General features: G+C 36.0%; 1 protein-coding gene across 2 annotated transcripts in view; it reads right to left on the bottom strand.

The window, feature by feature from the left end:
- TMEM67 (transmembrane protein 67) overlaps positions 1-23,742 on the bottom strand; it is a 43,863-nt gene that overhangs the window by 13,428 nt on the left and 6,693 nt on the right. For both annotated transcript variants that reach the window (XR_014326863.1, XM_082858600.1), the window contains exons 7-21: positions 18,938-19,000; positions 17,298-17,452; positions 17,076-17,184; positions 16,155-16,241; positions 15,767-15,832; positions 13,936-14,092; positions 13,434-13,557; positions 11,700-11,805; positions 8,928-8,984; positions 7,762-7,860; positions 5,779-5,877; positions 5,437-5,523; positions 3,834-3,933; positions 3,600-3,739; positions 1,918-2,058 (exon numbers count right to left, since the gene is read on the bottom strand). Coding sequence is in view for 1 of the 2 variants with exons in the window: in XM_082858600.1 (XP_082714726.1) it covers positions 1,918-2,058; positions 3,600-3,739; positions 3,834-3,933; positions 5,437-5,523; positions 5,779-5,877; positions 7,762-7,860; positions 8,928-8,984; positions 11,700-11,805; positions 13,434-13,557; positions 13,936-14,092; positions 15,767-15,832; positions 16,155-16,241; positions 17,076-17,184; positions 17,298-17,452; positions 18,938-19,000 (1,590 nt within the window). In the remaining variant the exon portion in view is untranslated. The remainder of the gene's footprint in view (positions 1-1,917; positions 2,059-3,599; positions 3,740-3,833; positions 3,934-5,436; positions 5,524-5,778; positions 5,878-7,761; positions 7,861-8,927; positions 8,985-11,699; positions 11,806-13,433; positions 13,558-13,935; positions 14,093-15,766; positions 15,833-16,154; positions 16,242-17,075; positions 17,185-17,297; positions 17,453-18,937; positions 19,001-23,742) is intronic.

Below are 23,742 nucleotides of genomic sequence, written 5' to 3'. Positions count from 1 at the left end.
TGCCGACCTCTGCTCTTCTTTCTCACAGGAGACAGAAAAGTCACTTTTATTTCAGCCACTGCTATTTGGGGTTTCTGTATTGTTGTACTCAACCAATACGAAAAGCTTCAGATGGTATTCCTTTAAATTCTCTACACCCAGATAAATCTCATCTATTCACAAAAACTTATATTGGTATATGTAAAAATAAATATTTTCTTACTATTATACTGATGATAAACATCAAACCCCATAATACGGTTGACAGACAGTAACTAGACTTATCATGGTGATCATTTTGAAATGTATAGAAATATCAAATCACTATGCTGTGTTCCAGGAACTAACATAGTGTTGTAGGTTAATTATACATCAAAAACAAACAGACAAATGAACAAACTCTTAGAAGAAGAGATGAGATTTCTGGTTACCAGAGGTGGGGGCTGGAGGGGGAAGTGGGGGGAACTGGATAAGGACAGTCAAAAGGCACAAACTTCCAGTTATAAGATAAATAAGTACTAAGGATGCAATGTGCAACATGATAAATTAACACTGTTTTAGATTATACATAAAAATTAAGAGAATAAATCCTAAGAGTTCTCATCACAAGGGAAAAATTTTTTTTTATTTCTTTAATTTTGTATCTGTATGAGATGATGGATGTTCACTAAACTTATTGTGGTAATCATTTCATGATGTGTGTAAGTTAAATCATTATGCTGTACACCTTAAACTTATACAGTGTTGTATGTCAGTTATATCTCAATAAAACTGGAAGGAAAAAAAATCAAACCCCATATTCTTTTAATCGAATTTTATTTCAAATCCTAATTTCTGTTTCTCTTTCTTTTCCAATTGTCAAACTATCCCTCACTAGCTCTATCCTATAGCTTCAAGTTTGAACAAGTCTCACCAACTTAAAATAAATGCAAATTTAAAGAGTCTATTCTTAAGTTTCAGAATGACACCTGGGTCCAATTCTGTAGGAATTTTGGGATTTCAATCCCAAAGATCTTTTAAAATAAGCTTTTAAGGCAAATATTTGCTCTCCAGTTTACAGGAAGTTCAACCTATTCTTTCTAGAGGTCCCACCTTCATTTGCTTACTTAAAAGTTAGAGAGATCTTAATCAAACAGAAAGCCTTTTTCCACTCATGGGAGTGTCTGTAAGCAAGAGAAAGAAATGCAGAGATCAGAGTTAAGCGCTGTAGCTGCTGCTTCTTTCTTTTCTTCCTTCATTCTTTTTTTTAAAGCTTTAAGAAGATAAGGGAAGTAAGCACAGAAAAGATCCTCTGCTAGAGCCCTGGGACCTGAGAAGATTTATTTTTAGTTTCAGCTATTTCAATAAATATTTCAGAGAAGATTTCAGAAGGGGTACTGGTTTTTGAGAGGTTTAATGATATATAAATAAATGTAAACTGTACGTTATATTTCAAAAGAAAAGAAAAGATTAAGGGTACCTTAGCAATTCCTATCATTATATATAAACTAAATCCTGTGACTAGAAAGCTACAGACTCTGAAAGACCCTTCAGAGACCCACTATTGAGAAGAAATGGACTCTGAAATCAGATTGCCTGGGTTCAAATTCCAGTTCTGCCAATTTCTAATTGCATGACTTTAGGTAAATATTTAACCTTTCTGTGCCTCAGCATCCTCAGCTATAAAATGAGGATACTAAAAGAATCTATCTCTGAGGGCTACTATAAGTAAGTAAGTAAGTTACTTTGTGTAAGTTACTTTGTGTAATGCAGTAAATTAACACAGTGCCTAGATTATCATACTATGTAAAAATTAGCTATCAGTTATTATTATTGTTGTTCTTGTCACCTTCTTTATACTATAGAAATCATGTTGTGGTCAATATTTGAGGATTAGCATGTAAACAGAGTTAAAAATATAGAGAGGCAATGTTGCTTAAAAGCACAATCTCTTGTTACCTGTATAATTCCAATGACTAGCCAAAGAGCGGTAGACACCGCATATCTCAAAATGCGGCTATAAGGAGCTATGTAGCTAGGTGGGCTTCTGGAAAGACTAGAAGATGAGTCCATTAATGCTAAGTTCTTGAATCCCACAACCTGAAATAATAAGAAAAAATAATTTAAACAGACATAAAGAAAACTCCTCTAGTCTGAAAATAAGACCCTCCTCTCTACCCCTTACCTTGAAAAACTAAAGTATTCAAGTTTGTATAAATGGTAGAAAATCTAGATAAAAATAATTATCCAGTATTTTAATTACAAAGTATTTAATACAAAATATTTAGCTAGTTCATTTGGTATTCTCTTCAATATGACTAAAGGCCAAATATAACATTATCATATACATAGACAAAGCTCAAAAATTTCTGTCAAGAGAATAAAGCTTTCTTCAGTAAACTACCAATGAACAACCAGTATTTCATGAGTTTTAACATATGCCAGGAACTATGTAAAATACCTTTTATACTTTAAAACAGTATTTTCCAAAATGTCTTTTGAGGAAGATACCATCTTTGATAAAAGGAAACCATGATCAAATAAGTTAAGTTAGTATATTATGCTCACCTCCATGCCTTCCACCCTCATAGAATAAAAGCTCTGGAAAGTTTTATGGTAAAGGAATCTACATGACTTTATTGAATCCAGTGTTTTCCAAACTTACTTCATTATAATACTTTTTTCTCACGTAACACCTTTTAAAGCTTTAAAAAACACTACTATAAATGAATTTTTGAGACAGTGTTCATATATCCTAGGGACACACACATTCCTCTAGGTTTAAAAAGGAAAGGAAGGAGAAAAGTGGGAAAGAAGGAAAAAGGAAGGCAGACATACAAGTTAATAATTCATATGTAACCTTACTTAAGCAGCTAATTCTAGAGAAAATCTGTTACTCATACAGTTTCCATATTTCAGTCTCATATTCAGTACTGAATACTTCTTTAATAATTCTACTCAGACCCATGAAATAACTGTAAAGGGATCATAAGCATGTACCCATTCAGTGTGTCTTGTTAAGCTACAGCCCCAGCTCTTAAGACAGAACACAGTCCATAGTAGGTGTTCAATGATAATTTGTTAGAAAATTTCAACCTTCTAATAGTGGTTCTAATACAGGAGTGAGAATATGAATAATGGGGTGGGGGTTTCTTAAAATACAGATACTTGAGCTTGCCTCAGAGCTACGGAATTGAACATAATCTCGAGGGGTGAGGTAAGGCATAGGTATTCTGCAAAAGCTTCCTATGGGGTTCTGCTACAAACCAGTGGTTTAAAAATCACTCCTTACCTACAGTAGACAAATTCAAAGAGACAGAAAGTAGAATGGTGGTTTCCAGGCGCTGGGGAGAGGGGAGAAGACGGAGCTGTTGTTTAATGGGTACAGAGTTTTAGTTTTGCAAGATGAACAGAATTCTAGAGACTACTGCACAACAATGGAAATGTACTTAACAGTACTGGGCTGTATACTTAAAATGATTAAGATGGTAAATTTCATGTTATGTGTATTTTTTAATGGCTTGATTACAATATTTTAACCTTTAGAAAACTCTTCCACTGACATGAAAACTTAGCTGGAATTATATTAACATTTATGAGGTACCCATAAGTTGTATACAATTACATCAAACAGTTTATACCTCCAAAAGGAAGAGGACAGTAAGTACTTGAAAGAGTGGGTGAATTTTTCTCACAGTCTGAATTTCATTCCATTCATTTGCCACAAAATATGTTCTCCATATGCTTACTGGAACGGTAGCACTCCGAACACCACCCTCACCTGGTTGGGGGGATAAAATGAGTAAAAGCGTTTCACCTTCTTTGCTCTACAATGGTGGCAAAAGAATCTTGGTACAAATGGTTACTTTCATTACCTTCAACAGCTTTAAGAACCTTTCCTTTAGGTCGCTCCCAATCAATAAAGAATATGTCTATGGTGATCTGGGAGATGAGCTTATGCAAAAATTGCAGAGCCTGAGAATAACAAACAAAGCACCTTAAAGTATCTGCATTAAGCCTGCTTATGAAACCAACAGTGATTCTTTAAGAATGTCCATCGACAGATGAATGGATAAAGATGTGGTACATATATACAATGGAATACTACTCAGCCATAAAAAAGAACGAAATAATGCCATTTGCAGCAACATGGATGCAACCAGAGATTATCATACTAAGTGAAGTAAGTCAGAAAGAGAAAGACAAATACCATACGATATCACTTACATGTGGAATCTAAAATATGACACAAATGAACTTATCTACGAAAACAGAAACAGACTCACAGACATAGAGAACAGACTTGTGGTTGCCAAGGGGAGGGGGGCAGAGAGGGATGGACTGGCAGTTTGGGGTTAGCAGATGCAAACTATTATATACAGAGTGGATAAACATGATCCTAATGTATAGCACAGGGACCTATACTCAATATCCTGTGATAAACCATAATGGAAAAGAATATAAAAAAAGAGTGGCTCTATGTATATAACTGAGTCACTTTGCTGCACAGCAGAGATTGGCACAATGTTGTAAACCAACTATACTTCAAAAAAAAAAAAGAAACAAACATACCGTAATCACAAGAATATATAACTTTCACAAGTTACAAAGTCGTAATACCATTAGGGGATCAACAGAAGTTCACGAAATAACGGAATCACCAAATTCACAGAATTTTTATATACATATTAATTCGACTTCCCTTTTTCTGTCTTTCTTTGAAATAGGGATATGAAAGGAGGCACACTACCTCCTCCTCATACAGGGATCTTGCATTAATTGTCTCTCTTTCCCAAGGTTTCCAAAAGCATACTTTGTTTTCTAGATCATCTAACTTCTTTATAAGTAAAGGTATTTCCAACTATAATTTGCTTGTCCTAATTAAAGTTTTAGCATGCTCTCACTGTTGTTTTCTTCCCCCTATTTCTGGTATTTTCATTTACAGAATATGTTTAAACTAAGGCTTCCTCCTAGTAGGTACATTATTGATCAAACAAGGGATAAAAATCTAAGTATGGGATGATTCCTCTCTTCGTGGAGCTCACAGATCAGTGGGAACATCAGACACTTAATAATCACAACACAATTGGATGAGATCTACCACAGAAGCATGTAAAGAGCTTCACATCCATCGACAGAACAATGAAGTAGGGAGGGGGGTTGCCATGGAGAGAGGAGGAAAGGAATATGGAGGCAGAGAACAAATGCTAAGAGTTCAGCACTTTATCCAGCATGGTACCTTTTACTCTCAATTAACAGGTTAAATTAAATAATAAAAAAATATTTAAGGCAGATCTTCAGAATAAGATATCTATTATAAATAAAAGGAGACTTCCTAGTAAAACAGAATTAATTCATGCTTTCTTCCAAAATTAAACTAAATTTTACACCAAAGATTTTGAAAGCAGTTTAATTTTAAAGACTTATATGCTTATTAGCAGGTCTTTTAAATTCAGTAAACCGTGCTTTGAAACTTACCTTCAGAGCAAAGGCACATCCCACATAAGTAACAAAACGTTCTTCCTGAGCCGGCATTGGTAGCAAAACAGAGACAGACTTCTGTGCCTATGATAAAAATTACGCTGCTAAATATGACCATACAAAGTTTTTACTAAACACAAGTTATAACCCAAAGAAAGCGTAAAAGAGGAAGGTGGTGATGCACTCAGTAAACACAGCACACTCAGGGAATGGTGAGTTTAGCATTTGCCCCAATACTCTTGATCAGAAATATCCTCCACTAAAGACAGTTCCTTTATAAAGAAAGCTTACAAGTTATTCAGGTATTGGCACGTAGGTTAAATTCAGAAAATCACTTACTTTGAAGAAAATAAGCCAGTAAAGACCTGTTCCCACAGTGATGATAAAGAAAACATTGGCCAGATCACCAGCATAGTAAACCAAGAATTTCATAACTGTCTGCAATTTAAAAAGAGAATTACAGCCATTATAGACACAATCTATTTATACTATTACTTTTAATAACATGTTATTTACCCAGTTTCTCAAGCTTGAAGCCTTGTTTCATGTATACATGGATCAGTTAGAAAGACCAACTGCAGCCACTTCCTAGACACCTTTTGGGTCCTAACCTTTTGATCCATTCCCAATAGGCTCTGTCTTATTCAACCCTTCTCATCTTTCACCATCTAAGAAATTTAGAACCGCCTCCTAATTTTCTTCGAGTCTGGAATCCTTCTCTCCAATGTATCCTCTATACTACTATCAGAGTTGGCTTTCTAAAATGTAAATTGGATTGTGTTACTCCCCTTCTTAAAAATGTACAGTGACTCCTTATTAAAATATAAATTCCTGACTCACAAGGTCCTCCACAACCTAGACAAAAATTAAATATTTAGCTTCATCTGCCAGTTCCAACCACTTACTCAATAATCAACTATTCCACACTTTCATCTCAAATGTTTTGGGGAATGAAATGGGCATTGATTCTACAAATATTCTTCTTTCTCTCTGGCAAACTCTCATGAGCTCTGAGGGCAGAGACGATGTCTCTTTGCTCATTATCACAATCCCCCCAGTGCCTAGTAGAGCACCTGGCACTCAGACAGTAGGCTGTCAGTGACTATTTGTGGAATGCGCAGATAACCCAGCTTAAAGTTCACTTCTCTTGGAAGCCTTTCTTGACTATCCCAGACAGTAAATCAAGTCCCCCTCCTCTGATTCCTTGGCACATTGGCTCTGGAGCCAGGAAGACATCCCAGCACAAACAAATTTACTACGTGCCTTTCTCACGTTCTTTATCAGCGAAATGGAAATACCACCTATTACTTTGTTGCTATAAAAATTAAATGAATAGGGGCTTCCCTGGTGGCGCAGTGGTTGAGAGTCCGCCTGCTGATGCAGGGGACATGGGTTCGTACCCCGGTCTGGGAAGATCCCACATGCCACAGAGCGGCTGGACCCATGAGCCATGGCCGCTGAGCCTGTGCGTCCGGAGCCTGTGCTCCACAACAGGAGAGGCCACAACAGTGAGAGGCCTGAGCACCGCAAAAAAAAAAAAAAAAAAAAAAAAGTGCCTGGCACATAGTAAATATTCAAAAAATGATAGATAAAAATAAAAACAAACATAAAGAAGATTAATTGAGAAGAGAAACTATAAAGTTAATAGAATAAAATATGGGCGAATACCTTTTTGATCTTGAGATAGGGGAGGCTTTCCTAAACAAGATCCTAAAAGCACATGCCGTAATATGAAAACCTACTCAGATGTGACAATATTAAAATCAAGAGTTTCTGTTAAAGTAACACATAGATAAAATAACACATGAATCACTTTTGGAGAATAAATTTCAACATCAAAAACCAAAAGTGGATTTATATTTAGAAAATACATAAAACTCCAAATAAATAAAATATAAAAACTTGTTTAAATAAACAAGAAAAACTGAAAACTTAATTAGAAAAATGGGCAAGGGATACAAACAGGAAGTTCACAGAAGGGGAAACCCAAATGATTAATAAAGCATATGAAGAGTAATCAGAGAAATGAAAATTAAATCAAGAATAACATACTACTTACCCCACCAAATTGGCAAAAAATGGAAAGACTTGAAAAACAGCAAGTATTGATTGGTGAGGACGTGAGGAAACAAGAACAGCTCTGCTGTTGTGTGCAGACTGGCCCACAGCAACGTGGGAGGGAAATGAGCATACACCTCTCATAGTCATATACACCAGAGAAACTCAAGGCAACTTTTGACTCATTCTCTAGCTGTGTTTTATTAGAAGGATATAAAATAGCCAAAAGATAAAAATATACTTAAAAAATTCCTGTGATCATACCTGTAAATCGATCATGGGACTCCCAATGCGTCTCTTCCAACCCGCTGTCTTCAAAAGAGACAATAAAACAGCTAGTCCACCCAACACACCCAAAGCAATCTAAAGGAAAAAAAAAATTTGGAATTTATGTAATTTCATAATGTAATTTCATCCATGTTCAAAGATACTGTAAACAGAAAGTAAGGAAGTACTCAAAAAATGGTGGTGGAAGGTGGCTAAAAGGACATAGGAGCCAAATTTAAGGAACTCCCAATGGTCAAATCTGGGACAATTTGAGCAAGAAAATAGATAGTAATGAATTATTATTGTTAGAATAAATAAATATCCATGAGTCCATACTGATTTAAATAAATAATTGAATAAATAAATCAATGTGGACAAAGGGACAGTTCCTCCTTATAGCAGAACTTGAATTAACAAATATAGAAGAAATGATGGAAATACACAATCACCATCAGACAAATGTCACAGTAACACTTTTTACTGGCAAGAATTAACAATGGGTGCTAAAATTAGAGGGCAAAAGAATAATGAGGAGCAGGATATTTGCATAATCTCAAGTATCTCCTCACAAGATACAAGATACTTATTAATTGTAAGTGGAAAAATACAGTGGAGAACTCTGTGGACACCATCTTAGCCATATGATCGAAGGTGACATCACTGTTAATAAGATACACTGACATCAAGTATCTTCTGATATGATTTGCTGAGAAGGGTACAACATCATTTCTGTGGCATTTGTGCTAAAACTACATTTAATCATGGGAAAATATCAGATAAACCCAACTGAGGTCCAAAATACCAGTGTCAGTCATGAAAGACAAAGAATGACAGAGCACCTGTCACAGATCTAAAGATACACACGATGGCTGGAAGTAATATGTGACCCTGGACTGGGTCCTAAAACAGAAGAAGGGTAGTGAAAAAAATCTGTAAAATCCAAAGAGTATTTAGATTAGTTAACAGATTAGGACTACATCAATATTAATTTTCTGATTAACATCACTGTACTACCATCATGTAAGATGTTAACATTAGGGGAGGCTGGGTGAGGGATATATGGCAAATCTCTCTATTTTGACAACTTTCCTGTACATGTAAAAACTTTGTTTTTAATTAAAAAATATACTGTAAGTATTTTTAACAGGTTAAAATAAACTCACATCTGTCTGGACATGTGCTTCTCCTTGATCCATTTCATATGTGACCGAGAAAGAAACCTGATATTTAAAAGAAAGTGAATTAGCCATACTGAAGTTATATAACACAAACCTACTTTTACTAGAAAAATACATTTGTAACTGAATTTTACCATAAATGCCATAAATGCCATACTTTTGAACTATCAATGTTACTAGAGTTGACCCTTATTTGTATCAATACATAAATGAATACGCTCTTGGGAATTATTCATGCTACTTTAAACATCCCTTTTGAACACATGTTAAAGAAAGAGGGCTTCATTAGGAGCTAGGTTAGGTTCACTAATAGCAGTCAAGCCAAACTAACCATATTTCATTTTCTGATAGGTTTCTGTAACTGAGGAGTGTGACTGATCTTACATATCAAGAATTCAGCAACTGGCTAAACAATCACAGCCTAAGATGGCAGATTAATCAAAGGGCTGAACAAGAATCCTAGGGATACTATTATATTGAGACAGTAGAAAGAAGAACCAGCAAAGGGTTAAGAGAGACAGGAGTATGAGAAGTAGGAGAGGGAAGATACCTAAGTCTTAGCAAGGTCATAAACAGGGAGTTTCAAAAAGGAGGAGGTCACCAGTAGTGTCAAATGTTGTACAACTGTCCCTTGAACAATGCAGGGGTTAGAGACGCCAACCCCCGTGCAGTCAAAAATCCAGATAGAACTTTAGAATTGGCCCTCCGCATCCACGGATTCAACCAACTTCGTGTAGTGCTGTGGTACATATTGAGTGAAGGAAAAAAAAAAACCCCATGTATAAGTAGACCCATGCAGTTCAAACGCATGTTGTTCAAGGGTCAACTGTGTAAGTGTCAAGTTAAAGAAATAAAGCCAGTGTATGTGGAATTCATTGCTGACTTCATGAAACAGGTTTTCAAAGAAGCAAATGGCAAGAGCAAAACTGCAAATGATGAAAGAGTAAATGGTTGGGAAATCAAGGAAAGACACACGATAGCAAGCCGAACAGTTGGCAGAGCTGATGGATAATTTTACTGTTTGGTTGTGTTAGTTTGTTTTTAAGATGGGGCAACCTGAAGGGTATTATAAGCAAAGGAAAGGGACCAGCAGAGAAGCTGGCTGAATAAAGGGTTGTGGGTGAAACAGGATACTGGAGGAAGTACTCTAAACAAGTACAGGTTGAAAATTTGCTTAAGAAAGTGGGAAGGGTCCTTTTTTCTTAGAAATAGCAACAGGAGTTAGGAAAGATAATGAAACAGAGATACTTAAGTATTAAAGAGGAAATCTGAAGGAATTCGTATTGGATGGTTTTGATCTGCTCCGTAAAATACAAAGATAGGTTATTTGTCTTTGGTGAGAGAGCAGAGATGTAGCTGGATACTTAAAATGAATGTAGAACTTTTACAATAGCTGTCATGAGAAATTAAGAAATGATGAAAGAACTGTACATTCTACAATTAGAATGAATTTGAGGTGGACTTCCTCAATATGGTTTTATGATTCTCTCAACTTTTTTTCCAATTTGTCAAGACTTAGTTTAGAATATTTTGGACAAGAAAAATATTTAAAGAAAACACCCAGAAGTGTTTTATGTTAAGATAAATATACTCTTGACTACCCAAGAATGACCATTCCAGGAAGACGTAAACCAGGCAGTCTTTTGTTGTTACTAAGCATGTTTCTGGATTTTCTTCTCCTCTCACTATAATGTATACAAATACAGGCAATCGAAGCTAATTTTAACATGAAACCAGGTAATACAAATGAGGATGTGAAATCTTTCAGAGAAAAGTTATTTATGTGCCTACTTTTCTCTTAACGAAAGCCTGAATCCAATAGTAGCTGAGCACACGTACAAGTGCAACAGAGAGGCCAAAAGCACTGGCTGAAGAACTAGAATTTTAAAATTCAGAAAAGTAAAATAATAGAAATTAAAAGCTATTAGTGAGTCTTGGAGTAAGGAATGCTCACCTTCCAATTCTCATGTTTCTGGAGAGGACAGGGAATGAGGAAGAAGTAGAGAAGGATTAGCCTGCTTTTGATCTCTATCCTCTCTCATTTACCCCTCATCAAAGCAGGGATGCTTCATCTGCCTGGCGAGGTAGAGAGGAGGAACTGTGCCATGCGGCTCGGTCTTTCCCAGGCTCATTCTCTTTGGTGTAGCCCGTTTTCAGTGTGTACATGGTATCGCTTCCATATACAGGCCCTGCCAGGCAGGGGAGGATTATAGTTCTGTGGTTAAACTTAACTGAGTTGGGAAATAGCAGAAGACTAATTGGCTGCAGGTCCAAACTGCATTCTCTAGCTCACTTTAGCGCTACTAGTTATAAAGCTGATAATTTGATTCTCTTTCTGCCTGTTGAATTGTGTCTCTATCAAGTGGGCAAGACTGGTGAGAAGAGGCACACACATGCCCACTTAAGGTTTGAGTTCCTGGTTTAGTTAGTCAAGGAGGCAAAATCTTAACAGAAGCAAGGTGGCCAAAGAGGATGGGAGCAGATGCTGCATGGCTCAGCATACCCCAGGATACTGACAGGGAGGCCCAGCTGCTGGTGACGCTGTCTACTGACAAACATAATCCTTGCTTTTTTATACCCAGGATCCATAAGAACTCACCTCTTACCACTATTAGTAAAAAATAATTAAGTCTTGACTATATAAAGTGCCATGTTTATTTAAAACTTTAAAAAGGACTAATTGTCTTTTGATCATAACACAAACTCTATCAGCATTATACGAACACATAGAGAGGCAATGATTAGGAAGGAACTCACCTTCACAGACTGGCTGTTGGGATCTTTGATATCAATGTCACTGTAGGCAATGGTAATTAAGGGAGGGTAGATATTTCCATTTTTTGTGTTGGGTACAAGGCGGATACTGTTTAAAAGAAAATTCATTTTTAGTTATAAATACATCTAGGCCCTTAAACATAAATTTAACTTATTGTTTCCTCTGAATTAGATATGGATAGTCTTGGTGATCTCAGAACTACCAGTTACTAAAAATTAGAGGTCAAACATAAACTAATGGTAACAACATAGGCTATTTGAAGTGGTCAGAACTTTATATTGAAATATAACCTCTGAGACAAATTAGAAACTCTTGTTGATCTAGGTCCTACGAAGTTTACAAATGAAATCAGTGAAGTACTGTGCACCACTTTTGAGGACTACTCAAAAGAGAACTGTTACATGAAGCCTAGAGGAAGGCAGATAATATCCTAAGTTTCAAAGAAGATGAATTCTTAACAAAATACTGTGTCATATCTAATACTGTTTAGGGCACATAATGGGGTACATTTTGCTGAATTCAATGCATTAGTAATGTACAGTTTGTAAACTCAGAAAGGAAAATGCCAAACACCAGTGGCCAGCATAGTTTCTCCAAGAGCAAATCAGGCGTGACTAGTTTCAATTTCGTTTTCACTAGGGATACTACATTAGATTGAGGGACTGCTAATAACAGCACAGTTGGATTTCAGCAAGGTATATGACAAAACTTCTGTACTGCCTACCTGATAAGATTATCATAAAAATCAAAGTGAAAAAAATAATGTATGTTGAAGTGCCACAAAGAAGATGGTGCTGATTTTCATCAGTGTATTCAAGGTGCACATCATAAAATATTGGAGTGGGAAGGCTGGTTAAGGTCTTAGAGATAGGAATCTCACACTGGAGAAGACGCATGAGGGCTGCAAGGCACTACCCTAAGGCAGGGTCATCATTAAAGTATCCCAGGAAGGGACTTCCCTGGTGGAGCGGTGGTTAAGAATCCGCCTGCCAATGCAGGAGACACGGGTTCGATCCCTGGTCCGGGAAGATCCCACATGCCGCGGAGCAACTAAGCTCGCGCGCCACAACTACTGAACCTGTGCTCTAGAGCCTGCAAGCCACAACTACTGAGCCTGTGTGCCACAGCTACTGAAGCCCGCACACCTAGAGCCTGTGCTGCACAACAAGAGAAGCCATCGCCATAAGAAGCCCGCGCACCACAATGAAGAGTAGCCCCCGCTCGCTGCAACTAGAGAAAGCCCGTGCGCAGCAAGGAAGACCCAACACAACCAAAAATAAATAAGTAAATTTATTTTTAAAAAAAAGTATCCTAGGAAGAGTGAGGTGTTGATAATTAATGAGGGCCAACCTAGAACAGTAGCTGTTAAAGGAGATGGAGCCGCAGGAGGCCTGTCTATTGCAATCACCTGGCAGCCTGTAACATACCTGCTTCAGCCCACTGATCTTCACTTTCCCCCTCTCAACCCACTCTAATTTAGCAGGTCTAGAGTGGGCCTACAATATGAATTTTGGCAAAAGTCCTTAATCTCTTCTGACGTAATTTTCCCCTCTATTAGTGTATCCCAATCTATCGGGACATCTAAAAACACAGTATGCATTGTTCCAGTTCAGGTGTTCTTATTGTTTTCACCTGATAATTACAGGGCAATACTTTCACTACCACATTTTCCCATATACTCCAAGCCTCATTTAGTGCATTAGACGTTTGTTTACCTCAGTGATATTTGGGTAGCAACTCGAATTAATCTTGGCTGACTTCCTAAGTCATTTTCTCTTCCACTTAGTGCATCCACTAAGAAAATGCGCCGAGTCAGAAGCCACTTGCCAGAGCTACTGTCTTTTATAATAATAAAAAAAAAGAGATGGCATTTAAAAAGTACCTTCAATTCTTCAAGATGGCTCTCAAGGAGAGCTTTTTCCGTTCTACTAATTTTTCTATTAAAATTAGCCCTGATTTTACAGTTCTACTAATTTTTCTCAGGATACACTTTTAGCAATAACATAATTTCTTAATAATAAGCCTGATATATTTAGTAAAAATTTCTAAATATACCAGCAACCTTACTGTTTTACTTTTAGGCATGCTATATAGAAACTTATACTCAGAGAGAATCTATGACCATTCTTATAATCTGTGATTTATTAAATTATCATGTTGGTTGACTGGTTAATTGATTTCAGCTCAGAGAAAGAGTGGTATGTATGGACGCCTTACCTTGGTTCACAAATATTTTATTGTGCTGAAGATTTAAGTTTAACACAGGCACAGCCCAAATATATTGGTGTTGATTTTCATCAGTATATTCAAGGTACACATCATAAAATGTAGGCATGGGGAAGTCAGTTAAGATCTTAGAGATAGGAATCTCACACTGGAAAAGAAAATGAAAAATGAAGTATCCAAATTGAAAATTAGAAAGCATATTTATTATCTTTACAAGTTTTTTTTAATTGTAAAATGAAATATCTTTCAGTTACCTTGTTTATCCACATTTCCATGTGTCTTTCAAAACATGAATACTATGTATGATTCTTTTATAAGGACCAAAATAACTAACAGTAAAGAACCACCTGGATCTTGTCCTACAACCCATTCATTCTCAACAGTAAGTGTACAGTGAAAAGGTTTAAAAACTCCTATCCTATGGGATGAGGTCCCAATTCTTTCTCCTGATGTACACTGCTGTTTATGATTTGGCTCCCCTTAACAGAGCCAGGTTTATCTCCCACTGCTCCCTCTCTGTCTATGGTCCAGTCAAACTAATCTACTTACAGTCTCTAAATATGCTGTGCTATTCTACATCTCTCTGACATTGCAAATGGTGTTTCTGCTTGACATTCCCTTCCCCACTGTGCTCTCCTGGCAAACTCATATTCATTCTACAAGCTCAAGTATCACTCACTCTGTAAAGCCTTTCCATATTTCCCTAGGAACTGCTAATGAACTCTCCTTTGGACCAACATGGTACCTTGTTCATATCTATAGAACAACACATCACATTCTTTGCAATTCTTTGTCTGTCTATATAGCCGTTTTCTCTACTAGGCTATGAACTCCTTGAGAGGCAACCAGTTTCAATGGAAAAACCATGATTTTCAAGCCTAACAGAACATCTACTTGATGCAACACCTTGAGTAAATTACCTAATCTTACTGAGCACCATTTCCTCATTCATAAAACACAAATAATATGTATTTCACATAGTTATTTCATGGATCAGATGAGATAAAAATGATAAAATGCTGAGCATACAGCAGCGGGCATTTAACAAGTCTTGATTCTCCTGGCCCAAGGTAGACACAAAATAGCATTTTTAAAAAATAACATAGAAGTCGTTTCTGATAATAAAAGTAAATGCACGTTCATGATAGAAAATTTAGAAAATATAAAAAAGAGAGAAAATCACCTGTAATCCCACCATTCAGAGATAACTGCTGTTAAAAATGTTTATCTTCTAATCTGTTTTCCCTGATAGTATTTTTCATTGTGGTTTTAACAAAACTGGAAGCACAGTTTTGTTCTATGGTGTACATATATGCATTTTATCAAGAAGTATTTTTGTAGACTAGTGAATTTCTTTCAAACGTTTAATGGCTCAATATTCCTTTGTACCATACTGTAGTTTTAAAATGCATTACCAAAGGAAGGAAGGTCAGGGAGGGAGGGAGGGAGGAAAGCATGGAAGGAGAGAAAAGGAAAGCATTTTTATTTGTTTCTGGAGGGTAGAGGGAAGAGGGAGTGATAACACTTTATTGTTCATTAAAAATGAAGTAATACTTTTGCTTTATTCTAAAATGCTCAAAAGTAGAGATTATTTTTATGACCTATATGCCTAGAAGTAAATAAACAACTAATTATGATGTTTAAGACTCTATGACAAGGTACTCTTTTCATGCTGATTAGATTAATAAAAACTATATCAATCAGTGAAATTATTCATTACTACAAGAAATTTCCAATTTCAAAAATTCAAAGATATTCCAATTATTGCTGATGTGAAAAAATGAAGCTAAAATACAGACTGCCTAAAATAGTTCCAACTTACATTCTGCTGATAGGTTGTTCCAAAGGAATAAGCAGCATTTAATCTTGTCTCTGTGTCTGGACAAAGCTACAGCAAAAGAATACAACTGATAAATATCTCTCACAAATGTTTTCTTTGCTTATAGTCAAGGGTTCTCAACACTCAACATGGACATATACTTTATATAATACTCATTCAATGTATCAAGGGAATGAAAAGTTAAGGGAGCATCTTTGTTGTAAGTCATAACTTAAAGTAGTTTTAAGAAATTCCAATTTAAAACACATGAAAAAAATCAACTCTACCAAGCAACTGATGCTCTATCCAAGCAATAATCTAGTTTTTTCTCATCTTTGCCTCAGTCAAATATAAGACATGTTAGGAATTCTCTAGCTAGAATTATACTCACCTGTAAAACACCTCCTTCTAAAGTTTGCCACTTGAGAAAATTTCCTCTTACATCATAAGCAGCAGCAACAAACTTCAGTTTTGTATACTGATTAAAGAAAAACAAGAATAAAATAGTGTCACATACTCTGAAACTCTATAAATATATATATTACATACAACAGTCTATACAAACTTTCAGAGTTTAGACTTCCAGAGTATATATTCAGTAAAATAGCCTGTAAATTTTTTTCATTGTTGATTGATCTTTTCTTTTTCCAGAGATCAAATATTGAATTCAACTATCTTTACTTTGAAGCAACATTAATCTAAGTATCTCTATGATTAAACACACCAAAATAAATGGACTGGGTTTTCACACAGAAACTATTATTTCAGAATTGAGAGGCAGCACTGGTGACAGATAACTTCATTTGAAACCTGTTAAATGTGTGTGTGTGTGAGTGTGTGTGTGTGTGTGTGTGTGTGTGTGTGTGTGTGTGTGTGTGTGTGTGTGTGTATGGGGGGTGAGTAGGGGAGGGAAAAATCTGTTCTTTCATTCTAGAAGGTCAAAAAGTTGAGGTAAGAATTTGGAGCTGTGAAGTGCTAAGGAAAGGCATAAGAATCCCAGTCAATCTTTGGAAGCCCTTTTTAAACATGTGGAGATACAGGACAGAGATGGCTTTACATTTGGTGATGAAAACTGTCCTTCCCAACCCCACAAGTACTACTTGCTGCCATACGACATAATCCAGAGGTATCACATACTCAAGTAAGGCAGCTAAACTTTATATTTTTAGTTCCTCAGCAGCTAATATTCAGATTTAGTTTAGTAATTAAATTTTTAAAAGCCTATCAAGAATTATGACTAGTAATATTCTTGTTACCTTTTAAAATTGTAAATCAAAATGTAGTTATCCTTCAATAATATAGTGACTTGTACCTGGTTTTCCCCTTTAAAACTGAAATTTGTAGGAAGAGGTGTAGTACTGAGTACTTGAGGTGCTAATCCTAGCTGGTCTCCATAGAACAGCCATGGAAGATTCTGTCTCCTATAAACAATCACAATTGTTTTAATAATGGGGAACAATTCTTAATATGTATTTGTGAAAGTAATTGCACTGAATTTCGTCAAAATATGGTTCATCAATTAGAATAGCCTTACCAAAAAGAAACAGAATGAACAGTGCCCAGTCCAGCAGTATTTTCAAAGATAAACTGAAACAGTCGACATGCATCAAAAGTGGTAGAGTCATAAGAATTCATATTCATCACACACATATTTCCAAGAGCTTGGCAAGACGTTAGATTGGCATACACCTACAAGAGAGCAATGACAAAGAAATGTATGGACTTTAACATCCTAAGCAAAAGTTGACATAAAAATTATGCTCGGTTTTAACTTTACCTATTCTGCAAATTCTTTTTTTGGACATTCTTTTGCTTTTAATACCTTTCCTCTAATTTAAGTAGAAAAGAACTTTCTATATGGCAGATAAATAATTTGTACATTTTAACTGTAAATTTTAGGTGGAAATATAAAGACAAGCAATTAAAAGAAGAACTAACAGCATGACATTTAAAAAAACTATTATGCAGAATAATTATTTTTGAAAGAATAATAATTTGTTCCTATATTAGAGCTTATGCATATAAATCTAATCCATTTTAAGTAATTTGTTTATGAACAGCAAAATAAGATCATTTGTTGAGTTTGCCCCTCAAACTTCTTTTTGTTTTCCCTTTCAGGAAAAGACCACTCCATTTTTAGTTATTCAAATAAAAATCACTGCAGTAATATTCTTTCTCTCCCTTCTCGTATCCAGCTCATCATTAAATCCTATTGGCTCAATCTTCAAAGTATATCCAGAAGCTAAACATTTCTCACACTTCCATGGTACCATCCTTGTCCACGAGTCCACTTTCTCTCACCTGGATTACTCTAATATTCTCCTAAATGGTCCCCCCGCTTCTGTCTTTGCCCCAACAAAATGTGCTCTCCATATTAGAGTGATCTTTTCAAAACCTGAGGTCAACCATTGTCTTCCTTTGCACAAAATCCTCTACATCCCTTCCAGTAAACTCCAAGTCCTCAACATAGTCACTCCCTTCACCCGTGAACTCATCTCTCCACTTTCCCTGCTCACTCTGTTCTAGCCACTCAGGTCTCCTTCCTGTTTCTTTAGCATGAACACCAGAGAACTCCTGCTTCGGGACCTCTGCACTTGCTATAGTCTCTGCTTAGAATACTCTTCCCCTAGATATTTACAAGGCTCTCTTCTACTTCCCTCAGATCTTTACTCAAATATCACGCTCCCAGAGATGCCTGTCCTGACCACCCTCCATAAAATAGCACCACCTTCCACTCTCTATGCTCTTTACCCTGATTTATTTGTCTTTATAGCACTTAGCACCACCTAACATTTACTTACAATATAATTCTACGGGGGATTTTTCTCTGCCTTTTCCGGAAATAGATAACTTAAAGATTTGAGAACAGAGCCTGGCATACAGTAGGTCATCAATAAACATTTACTAAATGATAGTATGAATCAGTTTCCCCTAACATTCAATTTCTGCTGAATAAGTTTGGACACATTCAATTTACGAATAATGAAATGTGAAATGAATAACATTTTCTTTAGTATTCTCTTTCAGTCCACTTAGAAAGGGTTTATTTTTCTTATAGAAAATGACCAAGGAGATATATCTACTTAGAGAGAAAAGTTTTATTAAGTGGGGAAAAAAATGGTATCACAATTCTTTGAGATGGAATAAAATTATTTTCTAGAAATTCAAACATACCCAACAAGCAGCTGCTGATGACTGCAAATACTCTGCAAACCATTCTGAAGTGAAAGACATGCCCTGTAAACACAAAGATGAATTTTAGTTTTAAGTTCAAATAGAAATTCCTTAACCCTACACTGTTTAGAAGACATTAATATGCATATTGCTGAGTCAGAAATAACTAACATTACTTTCTCAATATTATCAGAAAAATAGATTTTAATGGGAATATAAGAATTAATTCTAAGCAATGTCAGTAATTACAAATAGGACTGAATTACAAAATCACATCACTTAGGTAAAGGATATAAGGAAACAAAGTATGTCTATAATCAAAAAAACAAAAAACACTATTATATCCATTTCACTAAAACAAAAATCAAAGTGCAAAAAAATAAAAGAAAAACTAGATTCTGACTTAGTATTGGTTAATATTCGCTGATTTAGGGTTATTACACTGTATTAAATTGGCAAGTAATAAAAAAGAAATATTTGTGAATGATTTCTAAGCAACTGGAGACTGGGGATATAGAGTAACTAATATGTAAAATCTCCGAAGTGGTGATTCTCAAACAATGATGGGTATCAGAATCAACTGTGGAATTTCCTAAAAACAGAAAATGCTTGGCTTCATTCTAAACCAAATGAAACAGAATGTCTAGGATGAGACCAAGGCATACATGTGCTCTGAAAGCTACAGATACAAGCCTCTAGTTAAGCACCACTGCTGTAAAGTTCATCTGCATATCTTGCTAAAAAATGAGACACCGAGACGCACCATTCAGAATAAATTCTCTGAACATGGACAATGGAGATAAAACCAAATTATATGAATCGTGACACCACAACTGTCAAAGAAATCTAAAATAAAATTATGAGTCACTTCATTATTTTCATCTCTTCAATAAGCAAAAATTCTCATTTTGTAAGAAAAAAACCTATGCATAGAAGGTTGACTAACACACACAAAAAGGCTGAGCAAAAATGGAAAGCAATAACAACAGTACTGGCAAATGCATGTAAAATGAAGCCACAGACAATGCCAGTGATAAAGTTGTATGATCCTTTGTAAAACAATATCCACGGAATTTTTAGAAACACTTAGGAAATTTGTCTTAAGGCAATAATCTCTCCAAAAGGAAAAACACATCTTTGTGCATAAAATGGTTGACAGCAATATTATTAATAACAGAAAACCTAAATAGTCAATAGACATACAATTACATGAATTTCAATGCATAAACTAGAGTATTACGTGACTATTTAAAATTATAATTACATTGGTTGAGCCTGGAACACAGTATAGAGAAACTAAGGTAGTGCCTAAAGACTGAAAGAGACATGTCAAAATAACACAGGGGCTATACCAAAGGGAGTCCAAATTTGAGGCAATTTGAGCTTTGAAAAGAAGAGTAACAGTGACAGATTATAACACACTCATGATACCTGGAGTTTGCAGTAAAGCTAAAAAAAAATAAAAGCACAGAGAGAAAAGAAAGCACTCTTTATAGAAGACTGCTAACTAAAAATATAAAGGGAACAACAGAATTGTGAAATCATTTTGAAATAATCAATTTAATAATTGATTCAGGTAAGGTTCATCAAAGGGCTGCTAAAACAGATATGTACATAGTCTCAAAGTAAAATCTCAGACTAACTTATTAGTCACAGTACCTTTCCAATGGAGAGAAGTGGCAGACAGCACCATGACCAGGCAGTCAATTTAGCATCACCACTAACTGAACATCCTGACCTTATGTGCTCCTTGTTGATGTAATGGGCTATTCCCAACACCTATATCATATTTTTGCAAAAAGACATTTCACTGAGTCTAATCATGAGAAAAATCCAGAGTGTGGGATGCTCTACAAGAAAGCTGGCCTTGACTCTCCAAGAGTCAATGCAAAAAAAAAAAAAACCAAAAAAAAAGCCAAAACAAAACCAAAAAACCCAAAAAGCAAAACAGAACAAGGGTCTCTCTGTTCTAAATTAAAGGAGACTAAAAAGATTAACTCAGTGCGGGGTCTTTCACTGATCCTGGGTCCCCCTTGCCAAAAAAAGTGGGGAGGGATAAAAGACTTTATTGAAACAAGTGGGGAAATTTGGGTATGAACAGTATATCAGGTAATTCTATTATATTAATTTTAATCTTATTAGGTGTGATACCACAAAAATGCCCTTGTTCTTAGGAGCTACATAATAAAGTATTTAGGAGTGAAATGTTATATAGCTACAAATTATTTTCAAGTAGCTCAGAAAAAAATATGGACGTGTATGTGTGCATATGCATACATTTACATACACAGAGATAAAGCAAATGTGGCAAAACATTAATAATTGGTTAAACTACTAAAAGATATTTGCACAGTTATTTTTTTCAACTTTTCTGCAACTTAAAAATTTTTCAAAATTAAAGTTGGGAAAACAAAACAAGATATAAGCTGTTTTTGGAAAAAGGGAATGATTCATATATTTCGAAAGTTTTTATTGATTGGTATATTACTTGAGGAGGATTGGATGTCTCTTATAAAATTATATAAAACTATAGGATAAATACAGAAATAGTTATAGACGTGCGTATGTATATACATAATGTTTGTATATATTTTCTAGCTATGTCTGCTAAAGCGGGCATACTAAGCATGGTAAGCTTGGTTTCTAAGTATTATCCTTAAGAGCTTCTTAGAGAAATAACTGTTTCCAGGGCTGAAGCAGGAAAAGTACAAGATGAGCCTGGAAATCTTATTGTGCCAGAAAGTAAGGAAATGCTCAAAGAATGATAGAGATATGTCAAAAAGACATAGGAACCAACTCAAAGGGGCTTCTAATAATGGCTAAATCTATGACAATTTGAGCACCAAAACAAATAATAAATATACTGGATTATAAAACATGAATAAAATAGGAACCCACAAATCCATACTGTCCTTACTGAACAAATAAATGTATAAAGGTGAGGAAGGGAAAATTCCTTACAGTAGAACGTTAATAATGTGGAAGGAATGATAGAAACATTTGGCAACCATCATAGTAGTGGTTGATGAAGGCAAGTGACATCAGTGGAAACTAAAGCTACTTAGTTTAGAGAAGGTTTAGAGAAGAAGAAATGTAACCTTGGAAATTCTCCTCAAAAATACTACCAAATACAGGGGCTTCCCTGGTGGCGCAGTGGTTGAGAGTCCGCCTGCCGATGCAGGGGACACGGGTTCATGCCCTGGTCCGGGAGGATCCCACATGCCGCAGAGTGGCTGGGCCCGTGAGCCATGGCCACTGAGCCTGCGCGTCTGGAGCCTGTGCTCCACAACGGGAAAGGCCACAACAGTGAGAGGCCCGCGTACCGCAAAAAAAAAAAACTACTAAACACAAAGGGAAAATGGTAACTTAATAGCAGATGTGGTGAGTTTACAGCAGGGGGTGATGGTTAGGTTGACACCACTAGTGGTGGGACAGATGGACAACATGTGTCTCCTGATGTGACGCAATGGATTGAGAAGAGCACAACATCTTTTTTGTGGTTTCCTGCCAGGCATGTCCTGATTATGAAAAAAAACTGGATGGACCCAGGTTGAGGGTCACCCTCTGGATTGTAAGGCCTCTAGTCTTCAAAACTGTTAAGGTAGGGGACTTCCCTGGTGGCCTAGAGGTTAGGATTCTGGGTTTTCACTACTGTGGCCCAGGGTTCAATCCCTGGTCAGGGAACAAGATCCCGTAAGCCATTTGGCATGGCCAAAAAAAAAAAAATAGTAAAATGACAAAAGTGTCAAGTTCATGAAAGGCAGGGAAAGACTGAGGACCTGTTCCATACTGGAGGAGACTGAAGGGGACCTGACCTCTAAATGACTGGTAATCTGAGACCAAATATGAAAAAGGGACATTGTTGGAATTTTTGGCAAAATTATTTTTACTTATTTTGAAAAGGAAAAAATGAAAATTAAAGGCCTGCAAATTTGATAATGGTATATGTCACTATAATCAGAGACTGGAGAAGAATGCCCCAGAAAACATGAATCTTACTACAAACGAGCCAATATTTGGATGATCTTAAGCTCCCTATGTATATGTCTATTTTAGTATTTGTTTTTCTGCAAATATTTGGTACTTGCCTGTAATCCCACAAGACTATACTGGAGGAGAGGAATTTTTGCTTTATTCATGAGGATTCCAGATTCCACCCTCATCACGGCTATCCTTACAGCCCCCCTAGTCACTCCCATTTATTCAGTGATGATTGTAGCAACCAGATCCTAGCCTATCCACACAAGCTCTACTCTGACTGACTCCTAGTTAGTCATCTAACTCCTATTCTCTTGGACTGATGACCTCTTCAGTTCCAATTCATCCACTTCCCATTTTACATCCCAGATCTTGTTATCACCAGATTCTGTTGCAAAAGCTCTAACTATCTGCCATTACACTCTCATCTATAAAGAAGGAACTTGGTCGGATACAAATAATCCTCAAATCTCCAGTGACTACCATGTACAGGCTCTGTGAGGTAGGTATTATTACACCCAACCTACAGACAATAAAACTGACGTTTAGAAAAGTCCAAAGGTATAAAACTAATGACTGGTAAATCCAGGGTTCAAATCTAGAGTCTCTGGTGCTCTTAACTATATTATACTGCATTCTTTATAGGATCTATAAAAGACCTTTCCAGCTTAAACATTCTGAGATCCACTGAAAAAGAAATGAGCTAAGGTAGAGAAGAGAGCAACTGTACTTATAAATTATAATGCTGAGTTGTTGTCTAATGTTTCTTATTGACTGATAATTTCTATTTTAAAGGGATTTACACATAAATGTTTCTCATTTTAGCC

The sequence above is a fragment of the Leucopleurus acutus genome, assembly GCF_964270905.1.
Source record: "Leucopleurus acutus genome assembly, chromosome: 17".
In the NCBI taxonomy this organism is placed as follows: Eukaryota; Metazoa; Chordata; class Mammalia; order Artiodactyla; family Delphinidae; genus Leucopleurus; species Leucopleurus acutus.
The sequence above is the reverse complement of the archived record's forward strand: the minus strand, read 5'-3'. Positions and strand labels throughout refer to the sequence as shown.